Genomic DNA, 27,977 nt, shown 5'->3' with positions numbered 1-27,977 from the left:
CACGCAGATCGGCACATATTGGAGTCTCCTTTCCACGCAGATCAGCACACATTGGAGTCTCCTTTCCGTACAGATCAGCACACATTGGAGTCTCCTTTCCACGCAGATCAGCACACATTGGAGTCTCCTTTCCGTGCAGATCAGCACACATTGGAGTCTCCTTTCCGTGCAGATCAGCACACATTGGAGTCTCCTTTCCGTGCAGATCGGCACATATTGGAGTCTCCTTTCCGTGCAGATCGGCACATATTGGAGTCTCCTTTCCGTGCAGATCGGCACACATTGGAGTCTCCTTTCCACGCAGATCGGCACATATTGGAGTCTCCTTTCCGTGCAGATCGGCACATATTGGAGTCTCCTTTCCGTGCAGATCGGCACACATTGGAGACTCCTTTCCACGCAGATCGGCACACATTGGAGTCTCCTTTCCACGCAGATCGGCACACATTGGAGACTCCTTTCCACGCAGATCGGCACATATTGGAGTCTCCTTTCCGTGCAGATCGGCACATATTGGAGTCTCCTTTCCGTGCAGATCGGCACACATTGGAGACTCCTTTCCACGCAGATCGGCACACATTGGAGTCTCCTTTCCACGCAGATCGGCACACATTGGAGACTCCTTTCCGTGCAGATCGGCACACATTGGAGTCTCCTTTCCACGCAGATCGGCACATATTGGAGTCTCCTTTCCGTACAGATCGGCACATATTGGAGTCTCCTTTCCACGCAGATCAGCACACATTGGAGTCTCCTTTCCGTACAGATCAGCACACATTGGAGTCTCCTTTCCACGCAGATCAGCACACATTGGAGTCTCCTTTCCGTGCAGATCGGCACACATTGGAGTCTCCTTTCCGTGCAGATCGGCACATATTGGAGTCTCCTTTCCGTGCAGATCGGCACACATTGGAGTCTCCTTTCCGTGCAGATCGGCACACATTGGAGTCTCCTTTCCACGCAGATCGGCACATATTGGAGTCTCCTTTCCGTGCTGATCGGCACATATTGGAGTCTCCTTTCCGTGCAGATCGGCACACATTGGAGACTCCTTTCCACGCAGATCGGCACACATTGGAGACTCCTTTCCACGCAGATCGGCACACGTTGGAGACTCCTTTCCACGCAGATCGGCACACGTTGGAGACTCCTTTCCACGCAGATCGGCACACGTTGGAGACTCCTTTCCACGCAGATCGGCACACGTTGGAGACTCCTTTCCACGCAGATCGGCACACGTTGGAGACTCCTTTCCACGCAGATCGGCACACGTTGGAGACTCCTTTCCACGCAGATCGGCACACGTTGGAGACTCCTTTCCATGCAGATCGGCACAGGTTTGAGTCTCCTTTCCATGCAAATCGGCACACGGAGACTCCTTTCCACGCAGATCGGCACATATTGGAGTCTCCTTTCCACGCAGATCGGCACACTTTGGAGTCTCCTTTCCACGCAGATCGGCAGACATTGGAGACTCCTTTCCACGCAGATCGGCACACATTGAAGACTCCTTTCCACGCAGATCGGCACACATTGGAGACTCCTTTCCACACAGATCGGCACACATTGGAGTCTCCTTTCCACGCAGATCGGCACACATTGGAGACTCCTTTCCACGCAGATCGGCACACATTGGAGACTCCTTTCCACGCAGATCGGCACACATTGGAGTCTCCTTTCCACGCAGATCGGCACACATTGGAGTCTCCTTTCCGTGCAGATCGGCACATATTGGAGTCTCCTTTCCACGCAGATCGGCACACATTGGAGACTCCTTTCCATGCAGATCGGCACACGTTGGAGACTCCTTTCCACGCAGATCGGCACACGTTGGAGACTCCTTTCCACGCAGATCGGCACACGTTGGAGACTCCTTTCCACGCAGATCGGCACAGGTTTGAGTCTCCTTTCCATGCAAATCGGCACACGGAGACTCCTTTCCACGCAGATCGGCACATATTGGAGTCTCCTTTCCACGCAGATCGGCAGACATTGGAGACTCCTTTCCACGCAGATCGGCACACATTGGAGTCTCCTTTCCACGCAGATCGGCAGACATTGGAGACTCCTTTCTACGTAGATCGGCACACATTGAAGACTCCTTTCCACGCAGATCGGCAGACATTGGAGACTCCTTTCCACGCAGATCGGCACATATTGGAGACTCCTTTCCACGCAGATCGGCATACATTGTAGTCTCCTTTCCACGCAGATCGGCACACATTGGAGTCTCCTTTCCATGCAGATCAGCACACTTTGTAGTCTCCTTTCCACGCAGATCGGCACACATTGGAGTCTCCTTTCCACGCAGATCGGCACACATTGGAGACTCCTTTCAACGCAGATCGGCACATATTGGAGTCTCCTTTCCACGCAGATCCGCAAGCGCTCTCGTGGACCAAGCAGCCTTTCCACGGAGATCTCGACTCTTGCATCTCATCTCTGCTCTCGACTCGTATCATGTGCCTGGATTTTTGATTCGTCTCGCTCTTATCCATCAAGCTCTCCTTACCACGAGTCATTTGGCCAAGTCTGCTCTCAGGTCTTCCTGCTCGGACTGCGAGAGCCATCAATGGAAAGTTTGCACACTGCACGAGTCTGCACGTGGAACAAGCTGCCCTTGTCTGTACGTGGCATGAGCAGACACGCATCTGTACAAGGTGAGGCAGAAGCCGTACCCATGCTCCGCTCTGCACTCTTTTCTTTCTTTCTATCTATGTTTTCCTGGAACGATAGATGATGCGCCATGTCCTGTGTATAGAGACGTTAAGACCATTTAAGTGTGCTCCATAAACATTAAGAATAATTACTGTTGTGTTCTTATCTGCCTTTTCATTGTGATTTCTGTCCATCCATTGTGACCGTGCTCATGATTGCTGTCGTAAGTACCTGCCACTGCTGATTATAAATAAACCTTGTGCTTGTTGAATAAATGTTTTTGTTAAATTGTTTAACTTTTCCGGCCTGCTTGCTTTTTTTTTCCTTTCCTCCATTGGTCCGGCATCGTGTGCAAGTTGAGTTAGATAGGAAGTTTTGCCCCACTGATTAGCTACGTGATTAGCCAACAGCCACCCACGGTTCGCTTGGCCGTACCTAATATATTCAGGTGACTGTTGAGGGCGTGACCCCTTATTAGGATTGCCCTGCCAACGGTAAGGTAACACGCAACCAAGGAGCGAAAACCCTGCAAGGTGTGGCGGTTCTGATCGGCAGGTGCAGTTGCCGAGCAACCTGTCAGACTACAGAGTTTTCTGTGGCTGGTGGCCTCAGCACAGGAGGTCGGGTAAAGGTCCGAGGAGCTCCTTCATGATAACCCCAGACCTTGAATCCATAACAATATATGTATTTAATGTGAATTAGATGACAGAACGATAATGTCTTAAACCTTGCTTACAATGGTGTGTATTATACCAAGAGACGGAGATGGAGAGAGGAAGTTGTGAGATATCAAAGGTTCTTAGTCAGGACCACATCATCCACAGCCTTACCCCCTGCTTCACGCAGAGAAAAAGCATCGATCTGGGGTTATTTATTTATTATGCGTGCAACAGATGGATTACATTCAGAAACGGAAGAATGATTGGAGAGACCAGGGGGACGGTTTAGAAACGCTCAAAAATCTCTCTTTCTCTCTCTGAAAGGATCGTCTGATGAACCCTCCTATCGACTACCTCAACAAACCTGTTGAGGAAGTTGTCACTCAAACCTTTGGGGATCACGATCAGCCATGATCTTTCTTGGACAAACCACATTTCCACGTTGGCCTCCATGTCTGGTGGGCTTTTTCCAAGTCCTTCCTTGGCACACCTGAACTCCTATCCACCGACAAAGCTTTCCTTCACAGCTTGATGGAGTACTGCTCTCCCCTTTGGGCTGGATCTCCTGTCTCACATCTTGCTCAACCTGATGCCGTGGAAACAAAGGCTTTCAAGATCACTGGCATCTCCCATGATGAAGCCTATGGGTCTACCACTTTCCCATGGCAGACAGGTCGGTGGTCTCTGTCTTCTCCCCCCTCCTTTTTGTTCTTGCATCCTCTGCTTTTTCCTTGTGCTGCCATCCCCCCCCCCCCCCCCCCAGGTTGCTGCAGGGCATGTTGTCTGCTTTTCACCCATTTCTGGTGAAATTCCCAATATCAAGAATCGCTGTATACTTCCTCTTACTTGTTCCTCTTGTCTCTCACCTGTGGACTCAACCTCTCAATTTGTTAAATCCCATTCCTTGTGGAGCATCCTGGGAGATATGGGGCATATTGAAATTCCCGTCGGCCTTATGAACATCGCAAATAGATGACTTGTGGGGAAGTGCCTTTATTTATTTATTTATTTGTTTATTTATTTATTATTGGTGACGTTTACTTTTCTAATTGTATTCTTTTTCATTCTTCCTCCCCTATTCCCCATCCCCCACCCCGACTCCAAGGTTAGCCGAACTCAGTGTAGAGGAATTCTTCGCTTTAGAAGGTTCATCAAACGACGAAGCCAGAGTGGATGGAGAAGAAGATGTAATTCCAGCAAGTAGGCAAAGGAGCCGTACATTCGCAACAAAGGGATTGAAGAATGAAAGGTGAAAACACGTACGGTCCTTTATCTTATGTACTGTATATACGATAACCACACGTACACTTTTATATTGTGTACGAGCAATCACCATCCTTCGCTTCACTGATGGGAATACTAAGAGAGGGGGGTGGGGAAGGGGGAGAGAGAGCGATGCCTCACCACACATCGTTATACACTCCGTAACGCACATTGATTAATCACCCTGCTTGTGAAACACCGAGATGTCAGTTTATGGCCTGGTCAGGATTCAAACAAAGGCTGGACAGCTTGGAGAGAGTGTGCGTACCTCTCTGCATTCCTTCTGTGGTGTGCGGATGCATGGCGTTGATAATTAGACAGAGGCTCAGGGTTGTCTGCCCCTTCCTCCATGTCTGACAACTCCACGAGAGGACGTGCTGGCTTCTTATTTGCACTTCTTTTTCGTGATGTAGTTGATGTTTAGGGTCATCAGTTTGAGCCCTCTAAACGTTCTGGAAGAAGCTGAAGAGAGTCTTCTGCACTGCTTTCTTCTTCTTTTTTTTCAGCAAGCGTTGCTTTGAAACCACTGCAACATTTTACAATTCTCTCTGAAACTCGTAGTTCCCTTGTCCCATTGCTTTACTCATTCTAATCCTTGTGTTGTGTTAATCGTTCTTTTAATGGGATCTTTAATTTAATTTATTTTGCCTTCTTAACTCAGGGGATTTCCACAGTCGCTGTGGGGAACCGTGCCGCAGTCGCCGCGCCCACTGCTTGTGCCGCAGGAGCCTTCATGGCGATTCCGCAGCTTAATTATTTCCATTGCACTGAATGAAGTTGCACTTTGCTCACATTCCTTAATCTTTTCGTCACTCAATATAATTGTTCGAACCGTCAAAAAAAGTTTAACTTGAATACTTTGGCAATTTCACCTTTTCTTGTGTGAATATGGTGGAGGGAGCATTGCCTTGCTTAAAGTAATTACGCTTGGTTATAAGAATCGATAAATTATTAAAAAGTTCATATTTCACTCCAGATTTTGACACTTGATTAGTCCACGAGCTCTGATCCTCAAATCCCAAAACAGATATTGATTACATACTTTAATTAGACTGTGGGAGACCATCATGGAAAAACCTCATATATATATATATATATATATATATATATATATATATATATATATATATATATATATATATATATATATATATATATATATATATATATATATATAATCACTCTCCAAGTTCCTAGTTTGAAAACCATCATACCTCCAAAAACGATGTATACAGCGATTTTGTGGTTATGAAGATCAGGAATTCATTGATATGAGTGAAGAAGTGGAAAAAAAAGAAAGTTTTTGAGCACTTTGTTGTACAGAAACCATTGCGGTCTGTTCTAAGTCAAAACATTGATGAGCAGGCCGAACAACAAAAAAAATAGGTGGTTTCAGACTCCTACGAAGTGACAGCAGGCATCGTGGTCAGGGTTTTTTTTTGTTTGTTTTTTGATGATGAGCACCCCCTAAATTATCTTCAAAAGGGGTGTTTTAATTAATGCAAACATCCAATTTTCATTCATGCACCACCTTGGAGTTCCCTTCGTATGCATGCAAAGTTTTGGGATGCTAGGTTTAAAGGTTTTGGAGTTGTGGAGTAGACAGACAAACAGACACACATGCACATGTGGATACTTTGACTTTTAACGGAGGTGGATACTTTGAGACCTGGTAGGTCTCCGTTCAATCCCCTGTAACCCACCCATGTGTGGATATAGTCCATCTATAACCCAAAAACAATATGTCCATCTATAACCCAAAAACAACTTACGTGTGTGTGTGTGTGTGTGTGTGTGTGTGTGTGTGTGTGTGTGTGTGTGTGTGTGTGTGTGTGTGTGTGTGTGTGTGTGTGTCGCGTTGCTCCTCTGATAGTTCTGGGCCAATTACATCCAGACTTGCTACGTAGGATCAGCATGACCCCAATTAGTGTATAGAGGTGTTTTTATCTTTACCGGTGGTCTTGGGGGAGGCGAGGTGGGGGACACAAATTCTCTGTAAATGTGTATCGTGTAGCGCCGCCTGCAGGAGGGAGAGAGAGTTTACAAATTCCCACCCTTGACAGTGCACTATTCCTGTCCCCAAATTTTCCAGTGCAGTGAAGCGTTTTGAGTTTTGGAGAGGTATTCTGCATTGCACAGTTAAATAAGGATAGTTACACTACTCCCCTGGCCGTTCCCATAGGGTGCTTCTCGTGTACGATAACAGTGAAATTTATTTCCTCCTTTGTTTCGTGAGTTCCTTCAGTTTTTGACCAGACTTGACAAATTTGGTAAGTTTGTGGGGGTGTCTTAAGAGGGTCAGCATCACTGTCCTTCATAATCTGTAGATGGTTGTGGTGGTGCCAATGAGGGTTCAAACTCTCATTGAAAGTCATGAGTGTAATGTGCAGTTGTAATTTGCTTTCAGTTGCAATGAGGTTAAACCACAATATCAAATGGATTAACAGTGTCAATTTGAAGTACACTTTAATATATATATATATATATATATATATATATATATATATATATAATCTTCATAGCTTTGCAATGAAACCACTTCACCTGTGTGGTGTACAGGTACATTTGCTTGTCATAACTCATAATGCTTGTACCTTCTCTCTTCAGTTTTGCAATAACTCTCTTTGAATCCCCTTCTGTTCTATAATGTGATGTACACAGGGGTATTTTGAGGAAAAAGAAGAAGAAGGATGGTACCAAATCATCGTTCACCGTTCCATCCAAACGCCAAACAAAGGAAAAAAAGGATGATGAGGGTGAGGCACATGAACACGCTAAACAGTTGGAGCAGCTGAAATCCACTGACCCTGACTTCTACAACTTCCTCCAGAAAAACGACAGTACTTTGCTGGATTTTCATCCTGATGAGGGTGCAGAAGACTCTGATGATAGTGAATCTGGGGTCCACAAGCCCCCTGAGCAGCTGGAGGTAGTTTTGGAACCTGTGAAATATGTTTTAAGAGTTGTGATTATTTCCCTTTAGTAATACTGTCAGACGCCCTAAAATTTGGTGAAAGCACTTCTGTCATCGGTGCCATTATTGCCTTTGGTTTGTTCCATTATGGATCCGATTCCGCAGGAGCCAAGTGACTCTGAAAATGATGATAAGGAGGAAGAGAAGGCAAAGGTGTCTAAGAAATCGCAGATCATCGTCACGACGACTCGGGTGGACCGCTGGAGGAGTGCTGCCATGGTCTGTTTTATTTTTCTTTACAGAGGCGATCATGTTTAAGGCCTCTGTTTTTTTGTTTATTTGTTTGTTTTGTTTTTTTTTAATATAAAATTATGTTTTGTGTTGTTCATGCAGTCTCTGGAAGCACAAAGGCCTTCCCTTGATTATCCCATACAATATGTATTGTAACCTCTGTTAATTACAGTATACCCTCAAATATCACCGTGGTTGCATTCCCAGAGAATACTGCGATAGTGGGAAAAGGGGGATCGGTTCCTGGCCTTTGAGAAAATACAGAGAAAGGTTGTCGGCAGCCAAAAATAAACACATGATTGATAGCGAACGCAGTGAGCTTCATACGTAATGCATGCACGTGAGAGAATAGGAAACAACAAAAACAACAACACAATAGCCCTGGCTATTTGGAATCTGTGTCGTAAGCTAAGACGTTTTGCTTCTGGTTGTTGTTAAACGCTGTGCGGTGTATAAACACGATTGGGTTTTATTTCTATCTTGTGAATATTACTTAACGCGTGCACATGAGAGAATAGGAAACAACAAAAACAACACAATACCCTGGCAATTGTGAATCCGTGTCGTTGGCTATGACCATTTTGCTTCCGTTTTTGTTTTTTTTTTATTTTTATTTTTTGTTTCTGTTTTTTTTTCCGGTTTTTGTCATGGGGAATGATGCATGCCAGGAGATCATGACCGGAAGTGTTTATTTATTTATTTAATTATTTTTTTCCCAAAGTTAATTTTATACTTCCGAAAGTGATTTTTTTTCATGACAGGAAGTGTTTATTTTGTATTTAACATTACCGGGAGTGATTTTGAAACTCTTTCCGGAACTTTTTCTTTTATTCTTGACCAGAAGTGATCGTTTATTTATTTATTTATTCAATTATTTTTTCCCAAACTTAATTTTAATAAAGATATCTCCCGCATCATCAAAAAATAGTTTTTAATCGTGATTTACATTATTTGATCGCTGATCCCGAATCCAGGCCGAAGTAACCGGAAATTGCGTCAAAATCATCAGCTTTGCGGCGCTTACACGTACCACGGTATAGTTGGCAAGTATACAGTTGTGAACAAGTTTTATGTAAAGTCAGAAGCGAATGTAAGAAGAATTCTACGTTCACTTCTAGGCTTTGCCTATTCCATATTATAAACATATAAAATGCATATGAAGCATGTTAACATTAAAATATAAACATGTAAATAAAATAAAAACAGTGTAAACATGTAAATTAAAACAGGCCACTTGGTAGAGCGCATACCTCCGCTACGTAATGCCTGATCCACGAGAACACATCCGGCTGAATACATTTTTGAAATGTCATGTTATACACTACTATATCGTTTTTGGCCCTTTCTCTCAATGGTGAAGAATCACTTTATAATTTGAATAATTCTCATATCCAGAGCCGGATTCGGATCTTCACCAAAATCGAATCAATTTGTCCCTGTCATTTCATCCAGATCCATCCACAACTTTTTGAGATATCCTGCACAAAGACAGACAAACAAACACACAATAAGAAGACTGTGCAGAGCACAATACTTGCAAAATCCATTAAAAAAAAAATTGTCCTCAAAAACAATTGGTGGTTGAATTCAATGACCTGATCTGCAACTCCTTCAAATCTCAAGTGAATTAAATGAAAATTGACAATTTTAGAAATTTGGGCCAATGTTAACCTTTCGGTTTATGTTGACCTCAAAAACAATTGGCTCGTTGAATTCAGTGATCTTAAATATAAACCCTCTTCAAATTTCAAGTCGATGGGATAAAAATTGAGGATTTAAAAAATTCCAGCTTGGTTGTTGACCTTTGGCCTATGTTGCCCTTTTAACCTCAAAAACAATAGGCGATTGACAGACAGACAAACAGATTAACAAAATCAACTGGTCAATATACTCGAAAATCTTCGATTTTTCAAGTAACAAACAGACCCAGACAGAGAGGGGTGGAAAACACGACCTCCTTCACCTTCGGTGGTGGAGGTAATTAAACAAAAACAAGATTTTAACCTTTTTTTTTTTACTTATTCCTAAACGTCGAGGTGGTTTTTATTAAAAAAATGAGTTGAGGGTAAGAATATTACTTCCTGTACGCTGCCATAAATAGAAAATACAAGACTTAGCTGGGGATAATGATGATGATGCTGTTGGAGTGAGGAGGGGGGAGCCTGGAGCATGATTCGGCAATCAGAAGAGCAGCATTAGCTTTATGACGGTCATGTGCAGCATTGCCACATCGGAGAAGGGTAAGACAATCCTCGATCACCTTACCTTGAACCTAAGAGCAGATCCTATCGTGCTTGGAGAGGAAGGTATCAGATGGTATCCTCTTCCAGAATAATCCCATCTCGTCGGCGTTAAAAAAAATTGATCCTGGATCCAACCATTTGGCGCTTTTTCCCCATCCTTTCAACATGAGGATCATAGGACTGGAAATGACACTTTTGCAGAGTGTTGGCGGCAACACTTCCATGTATATCTGACTCACTTTTATGGATACACCGCAGAGTCTATTCATTGATCCCGTAATGGCACGAGAAACAACAAAACGCTCGTAATGGGAAGCAATGACTCATCTCAGCTCAAAAACCATTATTGGCCGAAATGAAGTAACTAAATCGGAACATAATAGGTTGCTTGCGATTGGTCAAAACCCACGATGTTTGAGGGTTTAATGTATAGATAATTTTAAATCTTCACTCTCTTCCGTAATTGAAGATTATTGTTTGTTTGTTTGTTTGTTTGTTTGTTTTTTTTTTCAGGGTTATCAAAATTTTTGACTTTAAAATGATTTTTAGGAAATGAATGAATAACCTTACAAGTGTGTTTTCATCATTGTTTGAGTAGACCGTATAGTTCGTTAAGATTGATCGGGGGAGAATATGGGGTTTGATATTGTTCTCGGGCGAATATTTATCAGATTCTGGGGGTGGTGATCGTATCGATGTAGATACTGGGACAATATTTTCATACACGTATGAACCTCATCCTAACCATCGTAAAACGAACAGAGAGATGTCCACTATATGTAGTAGCATTCATAATGGCATGTCACCACCAGCTTGATCAGCATTGAAATTGAGTATTACAAGACTCATTCAAATACCACCTCAACAACTCCATCACGCCAATCCCTCAGGCATAAACAAAAATCCTCAAATATTCGGAGGCTACCGGCCCTGATAACATCTCCAATTTATATTTGAAGAACATTGGACCACATAGCGCATCAGCCCTTACAAATATTAGCAACTTCTACCAACACTCGGGAATTCTCCAAATTTGAAAACCAGCCAAAATCATTGCCATCCTGAAACCAAACAAAGAACCCACCAATGCAGCCACCTACAGAACAATCACATTACTTTGCACACCCTCCAAATTGAGCCACAAGGCTCAGTCCTCTCCCCACACTCTTTAATCTTTTTCAGACACGACATTCCACAACCAGCTGAGAACGTACCGTTGTGGGTTTGCCGGCCGGGTCATGAGTGGTCTCTCGGATCGGCTTCCAGACCTTTGACCCTGAATCCAATGAGCTGCAGATAACTCCTTGGCACGATGGGTTACTAAGCAACCATGGACGCCGTCTGAGACAATTTAGGCAGGGTCCTCGCATCCAATTCCAACCGGTGGTTCAACTTCTGCCGTGCATGTCCGTGCTGTGGACTGGAGTGCGGTCAGCGACTCACCCTCACTTGCATATTCATCCTCGACCACATGGCACATCCGCTCACAGCATGCGACAGCAAACAGCTCACGAGACGGCCACACCATCTCCACGACTGACCGGTGCCGCCAGCCCAGGTGCGAGTTTGGATGGCATGCGAGCCAAACTCGCATGCCATACTAGCGCAACTGCACCAACAGGCATGCACACACCCCTGCAGATACCCCGCACTCCCGATTTGCACAATTCATTTGTGTGTCGACGTATATTTTTGTGGCAAATTCCACATCCAACCTGTGATCGGGGAACACCACCGGCTCCTGTTGCATGGATGTGCACACCTTTGGGGTCACGCGCTCCCTGCACAAATTTTTCACCGTACCCGCCTCAACCTCCTCTCTTACACTTTGTTTCAAATATATAACTTTCGTGTTCCAGCTTTATACATACTGCTCCCTTGGCTCTGTTTTGTCTTTAACCCTTCGTGGCCCTTTTTCTGGTACCCTTTCTAGCTTACCCCTGACTTCAGCGGTCTCCATCACGTACTGCGTGTCCCGCATGCATGCTATATTTGCTCTCCCACCAAGTCCTGCCTGCCCAACCTTTGCCTCTGACTGTACAGTTCTTACGTCATTGTACATCACCCTTATGTCAGCCTCTCACTTGTCTGTTTTATATGCATAGCCTTTCCTGACCTTCCAGCCTTTCCACTGCTTCAGCTTGCCTCATCTCCAACCCTCCCATTAACTGTATCATCTACAGGATCATTTGATTCATGGCAGGTGGTGCTCATCTGCTGCCCTGTGGCATTAGTTCCATGGGTGCTGTGTTTTCTGGGGGATGAGGTGGGGGCCATTGATCACAATGGGCACTTCCGCTGCACCTCTCACTGCTCCCTCTTACGCAATGTCTCTCGGATGAGGTTTCTCACATTTCCTCTCCAAAACCCACCTGGGCCTCCCCGTCTTGATAAGACATCGCTGTTTTAACTTGATTTCTACCCTCACTCCACTCCTTTACAATTTTAGGGTGCCGCTGATAGCGTTCCACGTCCAATCTTAACCCTGACATCGAATATTACGATGTCATAGCATGCCAATCTGCACTCCTGGCACCAAATGTTACGGGTTTACAGGCCGGGTCTCTTGGACCCGCTTCTAAACCTTTGACCCTGAAGCCGATGAGCCACAGATTACTCCACGGACACGATGGGTTGCGAAGCAACCACAGACGCCATCTGAGATTATTAACTTAGGTAGGGTCATCGTGCCAATTCCCACGTTACCTCCCCAGCCCCCCCTCCCCCAGATAGGCAACCATGCTTTCTACACCTACTCCTGTTTACATCAGTATTGCCAATCGGAACCTTAAGTGGGATGTCGGCTAGTCCAACCATAGCGAATCAGCGGGGAAAAAGTGGCTTTGCGAAACAATGCTCATTCGTCGCCCTCCTGACCCAGGGTCACCATCCTCTGATAACCCCACACATATGCTGTCCTTCCTGCTCCATTGGACTCTGGATGTTCTGGTCCTCCCAGATGATTTGGCTTTGTTGTGTGATCTTGTCATGGAATGTGGGTTTGTATGCTGCGAAGTGTATATTGATGTGCTGAAATGAGGTGTGAGAATGAGAGAGATTAAAAGGGATGGCGAAAAGAGATAAGAGGGGATTTAGAGAAGAGTTACAAAGGTAATTCAAACCTGCTACACAAGCACAATGCATTTCCCTGTCCACTGATACGAGAAGAAAGGTACTACATCGAAATAAAATATTACGGAGATATCTGAACTCCAGGGTTCCTTATGTGTTGGATCGAACTCTCCAGGGTCTTCCAAAACTACAACAATACAAATAGCTTATTATGTGGACAACATAACCATTACCTCTACCCAAAGCAACATCAGCACAACCACATCACAATTTAAACCCTTCCTCAGCACCCTACAAACCTGGCTCACGATGAACAGATGAAAGGTAGCCGCCTCAAAATCAACAGTCAGTCTTTTACCAAATGACACCAAGGAACATAGCGTTGCACCTCATATCACACTGAACAACATCCCTATCTTACATGCACACACCAAACAAAAATACAGGTCGTCACTTTTAACACATCCATGTCATTCACAGATCGCATCATAAACATTTAAAAAAAACATGCACACCCAGGCTGAACACACTTGGAGCACTCACAGGCACCGACTTCGGCCACTAGAATGAAACATCACCACCACCACCAACATACAGACAGTACATTAGATCGGTCATTGACTATGCCGTCTCATCCTGGGCTCTTCCAACCTATCAAACACACATCTCAACACCATACAGACCACAAAAAATAAAGCCCTTCACATCATCACAGGATGCACATTAACAACACGTATCGAGCACCTTCGTACAGAGGCAAAAATATTGAAAAATCACAGACTTTCGATGTGAGAGGTGTGTGGTTACTTGCAAGTGCCAAACCTAACCACCCATGCCACTACATGACCAACCATCCATAGACCCGTAGATCCATTGGGATTACATCACAAAGACACTACAACGACATCCTTTAAAACATCCCCCCAAAGATCAATGACAACCTGGATCCAAACAATATTGCTATGGTTGTGGGGGTAGATGGAGGAATTTAAAAGCGAATTTAGGATTGAATAGTCGTTTGGTCCGTGGCCGTGTTGGAGGCATCTCGATGTAATTAAGTAGGGAAACTGTGAGCTTAAGTGTTAGGTGTCGTCACACGGGGGGGGGGTTAGGTCAGGTATGGGAGCATGCGCCAGATCAGCACGTCGCTGCGTCCACTTTCCGCCGGTACTCCAGGGGCCTCCGTCTGGCCATCCCCAAGGCATATGCCTGGCCCATCCCCATCTGCTCGAGATGCCGATCAACCTGCTGCAACCATAAGGCACGTTGTCGGCCCTTTGGCCTCCTCCACTCACGAGACTCCCTCGCAGAGAGAATATGGTGAGCAGGATCAGCATCAGGAAAACGAGCCACATGTCCATACAGCCTCAGCTGACGCTCACGGACTATGCAGGTAAAAAATCTCATTTGAGTCTCTCGAAGCAACCGCTCGTTCGACACAAAGTCCAACCAGCAATAGTCAAGGATTCTCCGAAGAGACCTAGTACCAAAGGAATTAAGTTTCCAACTCAGATCCTTGGTCAGATTCCAAGTCTCGCATCCATAGAGCAAGTCTGGAAGCACCAAGGACCTGAAGGCTCGGACTTTCGTCCTCCCGCTCAGATACCGGCAGCGCCACACCCCGTTATCTCGTGAATCCATGACTCCCCAGGCCCGACCCAGACGTCGATTGACCACTGACTCACAGCCAGCAGAGACATGAATATCACTGCCAAGGTAAGTGAATCTCTCAACGACCTCAACATCCTCACCACAAGCAGGCACAGACAGGACAGCAGCATCCAAGATGTCATTGAAAGCCTGGATCTTAGTTTTGACCCAGGAAATCCGTAATCCCAGCGGCTACGACTCTTCATTCAGCACCTTGAGGGCTCCCAAAAGGATATCTAAAGTCTCCGCAAAGATGACTGCATCATCTGCGAAACCAAGGTCAGAGATCTTGACATTCCCAAATGATGCACCGCAGCTTGATCTCTCCGACATCCTCCCTATAATCCAGTCCATACAAGTGCTGAAAAGTGTGGAGGCCAGCACACACCCCTGATGAACTCCATAAACAACTGGAAATAAGTCAGAGATGGTACCACCACATCTCACAGCACTCTCAGAACCAGAGTAGAGTTCAGACATCAGATCGATCAGTTTTGGTGGCACCCCACGAAGATCAAGAATCCTCCAGAGGGCATCCCGATTCACTGAATCAAACGCTTTACAGAGATAAAAATAAGTTACAAGCGGCCCCTTCCAAAACTCCCATCTGCGTTCGGTGAGGACCCGAAGAGCAAGGATACGGTCAATCGTTGACCTCTGGTGTAAAGCCTGACTGCTCTGGACGCTGGTGCTCAAGCAGATGGTGGCAAACTCTATCAATAATTTTCCGAGCAAAGACCTTGCCCGCCACTGAGAGCAGCGTCACCCCTCGGTCGAAGTTGCAGTCTTGGCGATCACCCTTCCATTTCCAGAGAGGAACAACAAGGCCCCTCTTCCAGTCAGTTGGGATGATGCCTGTGTTCCAGGCAGAGCACAAAACTGCATGCAACGACACGAGTGCAGCATTTCCACCAGCCGTAAGAAGTTCAGCATGGATGCCACAGATCCCTGGAGCTTTCCCCCATTTCAACCGGTTTACCGCAGCCGTGTTTTCACAAGTGAAGGTGGACCACAGTTGATTGGAGAGTCAGCAACAGTTATTGTTACACCCCTGACGTCCAACTCGACAGCTGATGGATCAGGCTGGTACAACCGCTCAAAGTAACCGGCCCAGCGGGGCTTCACTTCGGACTCCTCTGTCAAGAGTCTACCACTCTCTAACTGCAGTACACCGAGGGATGGGCTTGGATGAACGCAATGCGCGAATTCAGCTGTAAGCATGACGAGAATCACTTGACCACAGGTGATGCTCCACCCCCTCACAGAATCCTCGCACATAGGCCTCCTTGTCCACCCTTAGCGCATGTACAGTTTTATGCCTCAGCTCCTTGAACAGCTCAGCTCTGCCATTCAGCCTGGCCCTGCGACTCTGGTCAATGGTATCCAGTGTCCCTTGAGAGACAAAATTCTTCTTTGCCCTACGGTGAGTTCCAAGACATCCACCGGCAACATCAAGGACTGTGGTCTTGAAGGCACTCCGCAACTCTTCAGGACCTCCCAAAGCACCCAGACCACCCAAATCTCCACTCAGCTTGTTCGCAAGCTCTTCAGCATCCTTCTCATCCTTGAGCTTGCCAACATCCAGCCTCGGCTGGGATGGTACCATTCTCCTGGATTTAAGGTGCAACTTAAGTGTTGCTACAACAAGCCGGTGGTCAGTATTGAGGAACTGAGCACTCTGGTCGACCCTGCAGTTCTGGATCATCCTCCAGCGACCATCAACGAGGACATGGTCAATCTCCTTTGCCACACCGCCAGCATTGGAATACCAAGTCCAGTGATGAGTTTGTGGGCGCTAAAACCATGAACTGGCCATCCTAAGTCCATGGCTTCTTGCAAAGTCAAGGAACTTAGTGCTATTCAGGTTCACAGTTCCTGACCCATGGGGACGAACACACGTCTCATAACCATCCCTATCAGTTCCAGTCGATGCACTGAAATCCACCAAGACTATAAGTGTATCTCGTCTGGGTCACTGATCAACCACAGACTCGAGTGTGGCATAGAATGCATCCTTCACAGTGAGATCGCTCGCCTCAGTTGGAGCATAAACAGGGACCAGGGAACTGACACCCAAGGAGTGACTAATCCTTCGTCTCACAATACGCTCGTTGACCGGTGTTACCTCAATTATTATCATTGGAGTCAGCTTATTGGACACAGCTACAGCATCTCCTTGGGCATGGTAACGATCAGAGCGACCAGACCAATAGTAGGTGTAACCACCCGCCATGATCTCGCTGCAATCTGCTCTCTGAACGTCAGAGAGTACTGCAATACCGATGTCCAAATGATTCAGCTCAGATGATAACAGACAGGTGATCCTCTCTTCGGGAGAGGACATTCCAGGCACCACCCGAAAGGAACGCCTCAGGTTAACCCAAGGAGACTTGTGGAATCTTATGATTTGTTCTATTAACCGACTTGGTGTAAATCCTATTACTCAATTTGTAAGAAACAATTAATTCACTGTCCACAACGTAAAGTTCATTTGATCAAAGAACATTTATTGCGTGGTACCACAGAGTCCAAAACACTGAGAAGTAAACATCCACAATGATTTCCACTAAGCTAAGATCACATTTCCTGGCATTTATATGCTTTTGTGGGAGTGGAGGGGTCTGATAAGCATTAGGCAAAAGAGCTTCAACTGCAATACATGTCCACTGGGTGAAAGAGAATGACATAATCATGGCAAAAGTTGCAGTGTTATCAATCAGGTCACTTTGTTTCATCGCAAGACATTCCTTTTATCAACATTTAGGTCAAAAGACTCTTGGGTAAAGGGAAACATAACTGTCAGCCGATTCGACTATAGCAACTAAATTAAATTTATAAAGCACCAGCAACAATTATAATTGAGAATACATGAATATAATTTTTTTTTTCTTCCACAAGACCGCAGTCTGGTGGACGACACCTCAGCACCACTCAGACACACTCTCCCGCAATCTGACCCAGGAATGTTCCCCCTCTCTTCCCTCCTATCATCAAAATTTTGGGGTCCCGAAGGCTTTGCCCCAATCCCGTCATCCGGTGAGCTGCCCTGCGAAGGACAGTTGCACAGGAAGTACTCCCACGGAGTGGGTTTTCAGATTTCTTTGCATTTTTGTGTTTTGCGGAATGAAGGTTTTTATGGTGGCTGGAGTGCAATTTCTGCCACCAACCTCCTAATAAGAAGTAACCCAACTGCAGGAGGATGTCCGCAGACACAGTTGGGTACTAGATATGGATGGCCTTTGGCTCACAAGGATCTCCTCCGCCCTTTGACAGGTTTTGTTTTTAATCCTGCTGGGTGTCCATATCTAAACACCCTCCTCACCAACAAACCTAGTGGGGGAGACAGTTTAGTCGCCGACAACCCGACCATGGAACAGGTTAATACAGGTTTGCATGATACCTGTAGCAAGTCACAGATCTAATCAGGCCTGACCTGACATTAATTGGGGGGGGGGGTGCGGTGTTAATTTGTTGGGGTTTAAGTGTGTGATTGCCCTCTGTGACTTTTCCTTATGTTTTTTTTTTTTTTTTAACCAAATCCATGAGGGGAAACAAGCAAACGTGCTGATCAGGCAGAAACTCCACCTCCAAGGGTGACGGCGGGCGAAGTCACGCAAAGGCGGAGGATTGTTTGGTGTGACGGCGAAGAAGAAGGGCTGGTTGCACATTTTTGAACGAGAGAGATAGAGATAGAGATAGAGTTCGGTGGAGGAAGTGGTGGTTTTGGCGACGTCAGTCAGTCATGTGGGATTTCAGGATGAGCGCATGCACGAAGCAAGATTCTGGCCATTGGCTCTTGGTTGAGTTGTGAGAAACAGACCCCAAGCCTTGTGTATGTCATCGCGAGTCTGTGAGGACGATCGACGCACGAAGCGGCTGCACTGGGGCTCTGAGCCTTGGTGTTGAGTGCCGCTCGCAGAGTGCCTGGCTCACATTTGTCCTGCTACAAGAGAAGTGACTGCGCCATTTTGTGTGCATCTGCACGTGCTGGTGGAAGCTCCTCGATTCCAAGTTCCACAAAGATCAGCTCTGGGCCAAGCTAAATACAATAATAGTTGAAAGGAAGGGTTTTCTTTTTACTTTTGTTTTCCCTTTGTCTGTATATGAGTACGTGTGAAGAGGCGCCTCAACTTTAGGATTTATTTACTTTATTTTTATCATTACCTTTTGAATTATTGCCCTTTGTAAATATTTGTTTATTTTCATTTAATGTTTTCATTTTAAGAAACTGGAGCCGTGTATTTGTAGTGGGATCTGAGTATAACCCCCCCCCCCCCGTGCTGTGCTTCCCCATGCCTCCGTCCCTCCGCCATTGCGCTCTGCCTTTCCCGTATGTGTTATAATCTCCGAGGTTCAACGTGTCCACCTTCTATTAATGAAGAAAGGAACCGCTTGACAGTCCTGGGGCTGACTGTGTTAACCGCCCGTCACCACAATTTGGGTCGGGGGATTGACCTGGGCCGGCCACCCCCACGACAATACGAACCCCCCCCCCCCCATTTTGGACACGAAACCCCCATCCATCGATTATCTAATTTTGATTCATAAATGTAGAATGGTTGACATTTTCACGATATTGCATTTTGGAGGTCCTTGGGAGGTACCAAACTCACTACAAAAAAAAAAAATTGCTCAAATCTTTGACTTGAGGGATTTTTGTTTTGTTGTTTTTTATTTTATCCAAAACAATGACCAAAAGTTTTTTTTTTAATTTAATTTTACTTTTTTAAATGCAATTGTGCATGCATGTCCAGACGGGCCTCACACAAGCGTTGCTGCATGATGTGGTTGGCGCATTCGGTGCCGCTGTGGCGAATACACAAGTCGACAAGGATGCTAAATTGGCCTCCAGGTTCAAGGTCGAGGGAAGCTCGGGTGAGTTGCAAATGCTTTTCAATTAATGATTGGTTCGGTTCCCAGACTTCTGTGAATTGACAGATTGCTTGTGACTTATCCAATTTTTAAAAAATAATTTGACAAGTATGTTGATCGCCTTGGTGTGTTGGTTTGTTGGTTTGTTTGTCCGCTTGCCTCCAGCCCAAACTTCTCAACCAATCAATCTGAAATTTTCGGAGATTCATGTCACCGACCCTGTGACAGTCCCGCATTGAAGTTTCATAAAATTTTATAGGCCAAATTTTCTAAAATCCTCAAATTTCATCTGATTCACTTGGAATTTGAACAGTACTTGCATATCAGGTCAACTAATTCAACCACCTATTACTCTTGAGGTTAACTTGGTTAACTTTGGACTTCCGGTTCTGGGTTTGGAGCGTCGGCAGGTCTCTCAGGGCTCTCTGCTGACTTTCTCAAAGTTAAGTTTCCCGTTTGTTATATGTCCCGTTATAACTGTATATTTTCTCACCTACATGTTACTGTGTGTTCCTAGTTCAGTTTTGTTTCAAAAGTCGTGCTACTTTGTAAGGTTTCGTCGACCTTGTCTTACCGGTTTCCTTGAGGCCTACCCATCCTTCCTCTCTCGTTGTACGATCATGTTTATTTGTATTCTCTCCCTATTACCTTCAATTCCTATTTTCCCCACTTTCCCAACGTCCCCCCCTTCCCTCCCATCGAAACACTCTGTTTCTTGTCTGAAATAAAAAACAAAAAAACAAAAAAACTACCTTTCTCCCTGCATACCCACGAGTCCTGATCGTCTTCCTCTTCTTCTTCTTCTTCCTCCTGCCGGCACACCATCTTTATTATACTGAGCTGACCCTCTCTCGCCATTACCTTCACAATTTCTTCTTAACTTTCCATTCCCGAATCTTACCTGTTCTTCCTTGTATCCTTTCGGTCTCTACACCTCTTGTAACCATGTGTTTATCTCCACCCTCTTCCTGATACGGCTCATCGACCCAGCAGCTTCACACTGCGTTTACAGTTGCAAATTCACCATACACTTCCACGATTTTACTTCAACCTTCCTTTTTCCGAATGTTACGCAATCCTCATTTAAAATAAATTAATTCACTTTTAATTATACACCTCCCATAGCCACGTGCTTCTCCCGTAACCACGTGATCTGTTTCCACCCTCTGCGTTTACTGATCCAAATTCACCATTCACCTCACAATTTTTTCTTCAACCTTTCCTTCACTTAATCTTATGCAATCTCATTCAAAAATAATAATAAAAATAAGAAAAGCGATTTCTTATAATGCTTCATCTTCCTCTTTCACACATGTGATACTCATTTTTATTTTTTTTTGTATACCTTGGTCGAGGCTCATATGAGAGCAAACACACAACTCACAGCAAGGAGGCATGAGACAAGAGGGGCGGGAGTGGAAGGGACAAAACAGTGGGGAACAGACACATTAGGTGAACTGTGGAAGGGAGAGGGATGGGGATGGGATGGGGAATATGGCGAAGAGAAGATGGACATTTCAGGGACTTTCAGGAAGGAAAGCAGGAGAAATGAAGGAAGTGGGCTTGGGTGGATTATCGGGGGTAGAAAAGATCGAGGATTTGGATGGGGGAAGATAAGAGGTGGTGGTGAACAGCTGTTTTGAAAGCCTGGAGGGAAGAATGGGAAAGAATAGAGTAAGGAAGTTTATTCCAAAGGCGGGAAAAAAGAGGAATGAAAGAGTGAAGATGAGCAGTGATTCGTGATTTTGGTAGTTTTACCAGAAGGGGGTTGTTGGCAGACCTTGAGCGCCCTGTGGAAATGTGGTGGGGACAAATCGCAGAGAGAGCAGGGGGGGGCAAGGCTGGAGAGGAGTCGGTAGAAGACAGAAAGACCACCGACCAACCTGCGGTGATTGAGTGAGAGGCCCAAAGACTCAGCTTCATTGCAGGAGATGCCGATGATCTTAAATGCCCTGGTTTCGACAGCGTTAAGCCGAGAAAGGTGGGAGGCAGGAGCACCAGCCCAGAGGGGAGAGCAGTACTCCATCAGGCTACGGACAAAAGCTTTGTAAGTGGTCAGGAGCTCAAGAGGGCCGAGGAAGGACTTAGCACGACGGAGGATTCCCAGTCGGCGACTGGCTTTTGAGGCGAGGTTGGAAATGTGACTTTCCCAGGAAAGGTCATGGCAGATAGTGAGACCTAGAAGCTTGAAAGAAAAGACTTCTTCCAGAGGATTGTTGAGAAAGTGGATGGGGGGGTTTTGTAAACGGTCCTTTCGAAGAGACATAGTGAGAGTGTGAGATTTGTCTGGATTGAAAGACATGTTCCATGTGTTGGACCAGTTTGTGATTTTATCCAGATCTGCAGTGAGCGAAGAAGCTGCTGCTTGCCGGTCTGAGGGATGACAGATGGTACGGCAGAGGGTGGAGTCGTCGGCAAAGAGAAATAGAGGATTTTCCAGAGAGTCCGAGAGATCATTGATAAAAACCAGAAAAAGAACAGGGCCCAGAACGCTACCTTGAGGAACTCCAGCCTGCACAGGAAGAGGGGATGAAAGAACTCCATTTAGGGCCACACGTTGACTGCGACAGGAGAGGAAGTCTGGGAGCCATGAGTGGAGATGGCCTTGAATACCATGGGAAGAGAGTTTGGTGAGTAGGGCAGGGTGACAGACTGTGTCAAAAGCACGTGATATGTCCAGGGATACGGCTCGGATTTCCTGTCTGGCATTGAGGACCTCCATCCATTGATGGGAGAGCAGAAGCAGCATATCCAGGGTAGAGTGACCTGGTCTGAAACCAAATTGATGATTGGAAATCAAGCCATTGGAGAAGAGGAAGGATTTCATATCTGAAGCGATGATTGATTCCATCACCTTGCTGATGATTGGGAGAAGGCTGATTGGTCTGTAGTTATAGGGATCTGTTTTTGCACCTTTTTTATGCAGGGCAGTGATGTTAGCAGATTTCCAAGCAGATGGCAGATGACCTTGGGCAAATGAGAGGGTGAATAGAAGAGAGAGGGTGAGCAAGAGCAGAAGAGCAGGCTTTGAGGACACGTGGGCTGATGCCGTCTGGACCGGTTGCAGAATCTGACTCGAGGTTTGAAAGCAAGCTCTCCACCTTGTCAGGAGAAAAGGATACAGAGTCCAGGGACAGTTGGGTGCGACTGGGTAAAGTGGGTAGAGATAGTGATGGGTTTAGGACACAAGATTTAGCTGCAAACACCGAGTTTAGACATTCAGCTTTATCACGTGTGGATCAGCAGTGCGGCCATTTGAGGTAAGGGAGGGGATGGAGGGGGAACATACACCAGAAACAGATTTGATTAAACGCCACCAGGATTTTGAGGAGGGAGAGAGGTTTGAGAGTTCAGACTTGAGATGAGAAAGATGTTGTTTTCTGGCTCTCCTGAGGGTAGATACACACTTGTTCCGAGCTTTGTGGAAAGAACTGAGATTGCCCTCAGTTGGGTTTGCTTTCCATGAGGCAAAGGCAAGTTGTTTCAGGACAACTGCCTCGCCACAAGCTTCAGTAAACCAAGGGCGGGAGGAAGGGTAAGACAACTGAACACGAGAGGGGATAAATCTGTGCATGAGGGAGAGCAAGTTTCTTTGAAAGAATTCCCAGGATGAGTTGATGTTTGAGAAAGTAGTGATAGGAGACCAGTCTTTAAGTTTGACGGCTGCTCGGAGACCCTGCCAGTCGGCTTGAGTGAAATGCCAGACTCGACGGCGGTGAGGTGGTTCTCTGATAACAGCCAGAGAGATGTCCACTTTGACAAGGACGTGGTCAGAAGAACCAATTGGAGCGAAGGAAGAGCAGCAGATATTATCAGGGAAATTTGTCAAAACCAGATCCAGAAGAGATGGAGTACCATTGGTTGAGATCCGGGTCGGGAAGTTGACCGATTGAGTTGCAGAAAGCTTTTGCTGAGGTGCCATGGCAGGTGAGAGAGGTACCCACACCGAGCCAACTGGCGTGATGACAATTGAAGTCACCACATAAGAGGAAGAGAGAGTTTGGATGAGAACATAGAAGATGGTCCATGTTTTCGGATAGTGAGGTGTAGATGGAGTCATCACTGTTCGGTGGACGGTACAGTACACATATAAACATGAGGTGGGAGTGGAGGGGAAGCCGAAGCCAGAGGTATTCCTGGGGGAGTGAGAGCAGTGCATGGAGAGTGAGGAATAGAGTCTTTGATGAAGAGAGCAACACCTCCACCAGGACGAGGCTCAGGTCTGTCATACCGTAAGAGGGAGTAGCCAGGGAGAGATACTTGGGAGTCAGACACGTCTTGGGAGAGGAAAGTTTCTGTTAGGCAGATAATGTCTGGTTTGTCAGTGGCAACCTGTATGGAAAGATCTGAAAGGTTTGAGCGAAGGCCCCGGATATTTGAGGTCCACACTTTTAATGAAGAGGAAGGGGAGGAGGCTTTGGGTGCAGGAGGTGGAGGGGGAGGGGGAGGGTAGGACAAGGGACGAGGGGGGCAGGTAAGGAGGGTTGCTGAAGGAGTGTGGGGTATTGCAGAATAACGAGGGGAGGGGGCCGAATGAGGAGGAGATTTATCATACTTTATCATAATTATTTATGATCATTACTTTATCATAATCATTACTTTATCATAATTCACTACTCTTCTACTATTTCAACAGACTGCTCTCAATTCGACCTTTCATTCATACCTTGCCTAAAAAATCCAACTGTAACAGCGTTTATTCTCTCCATTCTCTGAATTTGCCTTTATTGCATCCATCAACAAATGTCTTTAATCGCATCTCTGACCGCAAAAAAAACAAAAACAGTTTGCTATGAGTGTTCACATTCCATCAATCATCTTTTTTTCCAACTTCAGTGCCAACTCACCCCTCTCACCCCTCCCTCTCAAAGCAACCATCACACTTCTCCCTCCAAGCCTCCCTCTCACCTCTCTCAAAAACTCCCCCCTCACCTTTCTCCCTCAACTTTCCCCACTCACCCTTCTCCCACCATTCACCCCCTCACTTACCCCTGTCAAGGTTTCCCCCCTCACATCCACAATGTTGCCTCCTTCTCCTGCCCTCTCACCTCCATCTCATCACTCCACCTCCTCAAATCCTCAACTGCCTTCTGCCCCCTCTCTTGACCCCTCTCTCCCCCAGCACCACAGAGCCTTTTCTCCTCCTTATCCGGCCCCCTCCCCGAGCTATTCTGCAATGCCCCACATTTTCAACAACTCTCCTTACCTCCCCCTCCTCCCTTGTCCCACCCTCACCCTCCCTCCCACCCCCTGCACCCAAAGCCTCCTCCCCTCCCTCTTCATTGACAGTGTGGACCTCAAATATCCGGGGCCTTCGCTCAAACCTTTCAAATCTCTCCATACAGATTGCCACTGACAAACCAGACATAATCTGCCTCACAAAAACTTTTGTCCCTCAAGACGTCTCTGACTCCCAAGTATCTCTCACTGGTTACTCCCTCCAACCGGTTTGACAGACCTGAGCCTTGCCCTGGTGGAGGAGTTGCTCTCTTCATCAAAGACTCCATTCCTCACTCTCCCTGTACTGCCCTCACTCCCCCACACCCCCAGGAATACCTCAAGCTACGGCTTCCCTCCACTCCCACCTCATGTTTATATGTGCACTGTACCGTCCACCAAACAGTAATGGTTCCATCTACACCTCACTATCCGAAAACATGGACCAACTTCTATCTTCTCATCCAAACTCACTCTTCCTTGGATGTGGTGACTTCAATTGTCATCATGCCAGTTGGCTCGGTGTGGGTACCTCTCCCACCTGTCATGGCACTTCAGCAAAAGCTTTCTGCGACCCATTGGGATTGACTCAATCGGTCAATTTCCCGACCCAGATCTCAACCAATGGTACTCCATCTCTTCTGGATCTCATTTTGACAAATTTCCCTGAAAATATCTGCTGCTCTTCCTCTGCTCCATTCGGTTCTTCTGACAACATGCTTGTCAAAGTGGACATCTCTCTGGCTGTTATCAGAGAACCACCTCACCGCCGTCGAGTCTGGCATTTCACTCAAGCCGACTGGCAGGGTCTCCGAGCAGCCATCAAACTTACAGACTGGTCTCCTATCGCTACTTTCTCCAACATCAACTCACCTGGGAATTCTTTCAAAGAAACTTGCTCTCTCTTGCACAGATTTATCCCCTCTCATCTTCAGTTGTCCTACCCTTACTCCTGCCCATGGTTCACTGAAGCTTGTGGCAAGGCAGTTGTCCTGAAACAACTTTCCTTTGCCTCATGAAAAGCAAACCCAACTGAGAGTAATCTCAGTTCCTTCCATAAAGCTCAGAACAAGTGTGTATCTACCCTCAGCAGAGCCAGAAAACAACATCTTTCTGAGCTCAAGTCTGAACTTTCAGACATCTCTCCCTCCTCCAAATCCTGGTGGCATCTAATCAAATCTGTTTCTCGTGTATGTTCCCCCTCTGTACCCTCCCTTATCTCAAATGGCCACACTGCTGATACCACACGTGAAAAGGCTGAATGCCTAAGCTCGGTGTTTGCAGCTAAATCTTGTGTCCAAAACCCATCGCTTTCTGTACCCACCTTACCCAGTCCCACTCAACTGTCCCTGGACTCTGTGTCCTTTTCTCCTGAAAAGGTGGAGAGCTTGCTGTCAAACCTCGACTCAGATTTTGCAACCGGTCCAGACGGCATCAGCCCACGTGTCCTAAAAACCTGCTCCTCTGCTCTTGCTCACCCTCTTTCTGTTCTATTCACCCTCTCATTTGCTCAAGGTCATCTGTCATCTTCTTGGAAATCAGCAAACATCACTGCCATGCAAAAAAGGTGCAAAAACAAATGCCTTCAACAACCGACCAATCAGCCTTCTCGCAATCATCAGCAAGGCTATGGAATCCATTTTTGCTTCAGACATATTAAATCCTTCCTCTTCTCCAATGACCTGATTTCCGATCTTCAATTTGTTTTCAGACCAGGTCACTCTACCCTGGATATGCTGCTTCTGCTCTCCCAACAATGGATGGAGGTCCTCAATTCCCGACATGAAATCAGAGCCAAATCCCGAGACGTATCGCTTGCTTTTGACATGGTCTGGCAACCTGCCCTGCTCACCAAACTCTCTTCCTTTGGTATCCAAGGCTATCTCCACTCATGGCTCGCAGACTTCCTCTCCTGTCGCAGTCAACGTGTGGCCCGAAATGGAGTTTTCTCATCCCCTCTTCCTGAACAGGCTGGAGTTTCTCAAGGTAGCGTTCTGGGCCCTGTTCTTTTTCTGGTTTTTATCAATGATCTCTCCGACTCTCTGGAAAATCCTCTATATCTCTTTGGTGATGACTCCACCCTCTGCCGTACCATCTGTCATTCCTTAGACCGGCAAGCAGCAGCTTCTTCGCTCACTGCAGATCAGGATATAATCACAAACTGGTCCAACACGTGGAACATGTCTTTCAATCCGGACAAATCTCACACTCTCACGATGTCTCTCCGAAAGGACCATTTAGAAAACCTCCCCATCCACTTTCTCATCAATCCTCTGGAAGAAGTCCTTTCAAGCTTCCTGGTCTCACTATCTGCCATGATCTTTCCTGGGAAAGCCACATTTCCAACCTGACCAAAAATGCCAGTCGCAAACTGGGAATCCTCCGTCGTGCAAATTCCTTCCTCGGCCCACCTGAGCTCCTGACCACTTAAAAAGCTTTTGTCCGCAGCCTGATGGAGTACTGCTCTCCCCTCTGGGCCAGTGCTCCTGCCTCTCACCTTTCTTGGCTTCACGCTGTGCAAACCATTGCATTTCGGATCATTGGCATCTCCCGTGATGAGGCTGAGTGTTTTGGCCTCTCACTCTCTCATCGCAGGCAAGTCGGTGGTCTTTCTGTCTTCTACCGTCTCCTCTCCAGTCTCGCCCCCCCCCCCCCGCTCTGTCTACGATTTGTCCCCACCATATTTCCGCAGGGTGCTCAAGGTCCACCAATAACCCACTTCTGGTAAAACTACCAAAATCACGAACCACTGCTCACCTTCATGCTTTCATTCCTCTTTTTTTTCTCGCCTTTGGAATAAACTCCCTCACTCTATTCAATCCCATTCTTCCCTCCAGGCCTTCAAAACAGCTCTTTACCACCACCTCGATCTTTTTTACCCCTGTTAATCCACCCCTTACCCACCTTCAAATTCCCTGCTTTCCTTCCTGAAAGTCCCTGTAATGTCCATCTTGTATTCCCCATGTTCCCTGCCCCATCCCTCTCCCTTCCACTGATCTCCTAATGTCTCTCATTCCCCTCTGTTTTGGCCTTCTCACTCCCGCCCCTCTTGTCTCATGCCCCCCCTTGCTGTGCGTTGTGTGTTAGCGCTCACACAAGCCTCGACAATGTATATATACATCTATAAAATTTTAAAAA

At 46.2% G+C, this 27,977-nt stretch overlaps 1 protein-coding gene across 1 annotated transcript in view; it reads left to right on the top strand.

The window, feature by feature from the left end:
- NOC2L (NOC2 like nucleolar associated transcriptional repressor) overlaps positions 1-27,977 on the top strand; it is a gene marked incomplete at its 5' end in the record, with an annotated part of 92,532 nt that overhangs the window by 36,928 nt on the left and 27,627 nt on the right. Inside the window, 4 exons of the mRNA XM_085887084.1 lie at positions 4,423-4,566; positions 7,242-7,509; positions 7,660-7,773; positions 19,505-19,625. Coding sequence (XP_085743210.1) covers positions 4,423-4,566; positions 7,242-7,509; positions 7,660-7,773; positions 19,505-19,625 — 647 coding nt within the window. The remainder of the gene's footprint in view (positions 1-4,422; positions 4,567-7,241; positions 7,510-7,659; positions 7,774-19,504; positions 19,626-27,977) is intronic.

The sequence above is a fragment of the Eptatretus burgeri genome, chromosome 6 (assembly GCF_056783735.1).
Source record: "Eptatretus burgeri isolate ZD-2024b chromosome 6, Ebu_testis_v1, whole genome shotgun sequence".
Classification (NCBI taxonomy): Eukaryota; Metazoa; Chordata; class Myxini; order Myxiniformes; family Myxinidae; genus Eptatretus; species Eptatretus burgeri.
The sequence above is the reverse complement of the archived record's forward strand: the minus strand, read 5'-3'. Positions and strand labels throughout refer to the sequence as shown.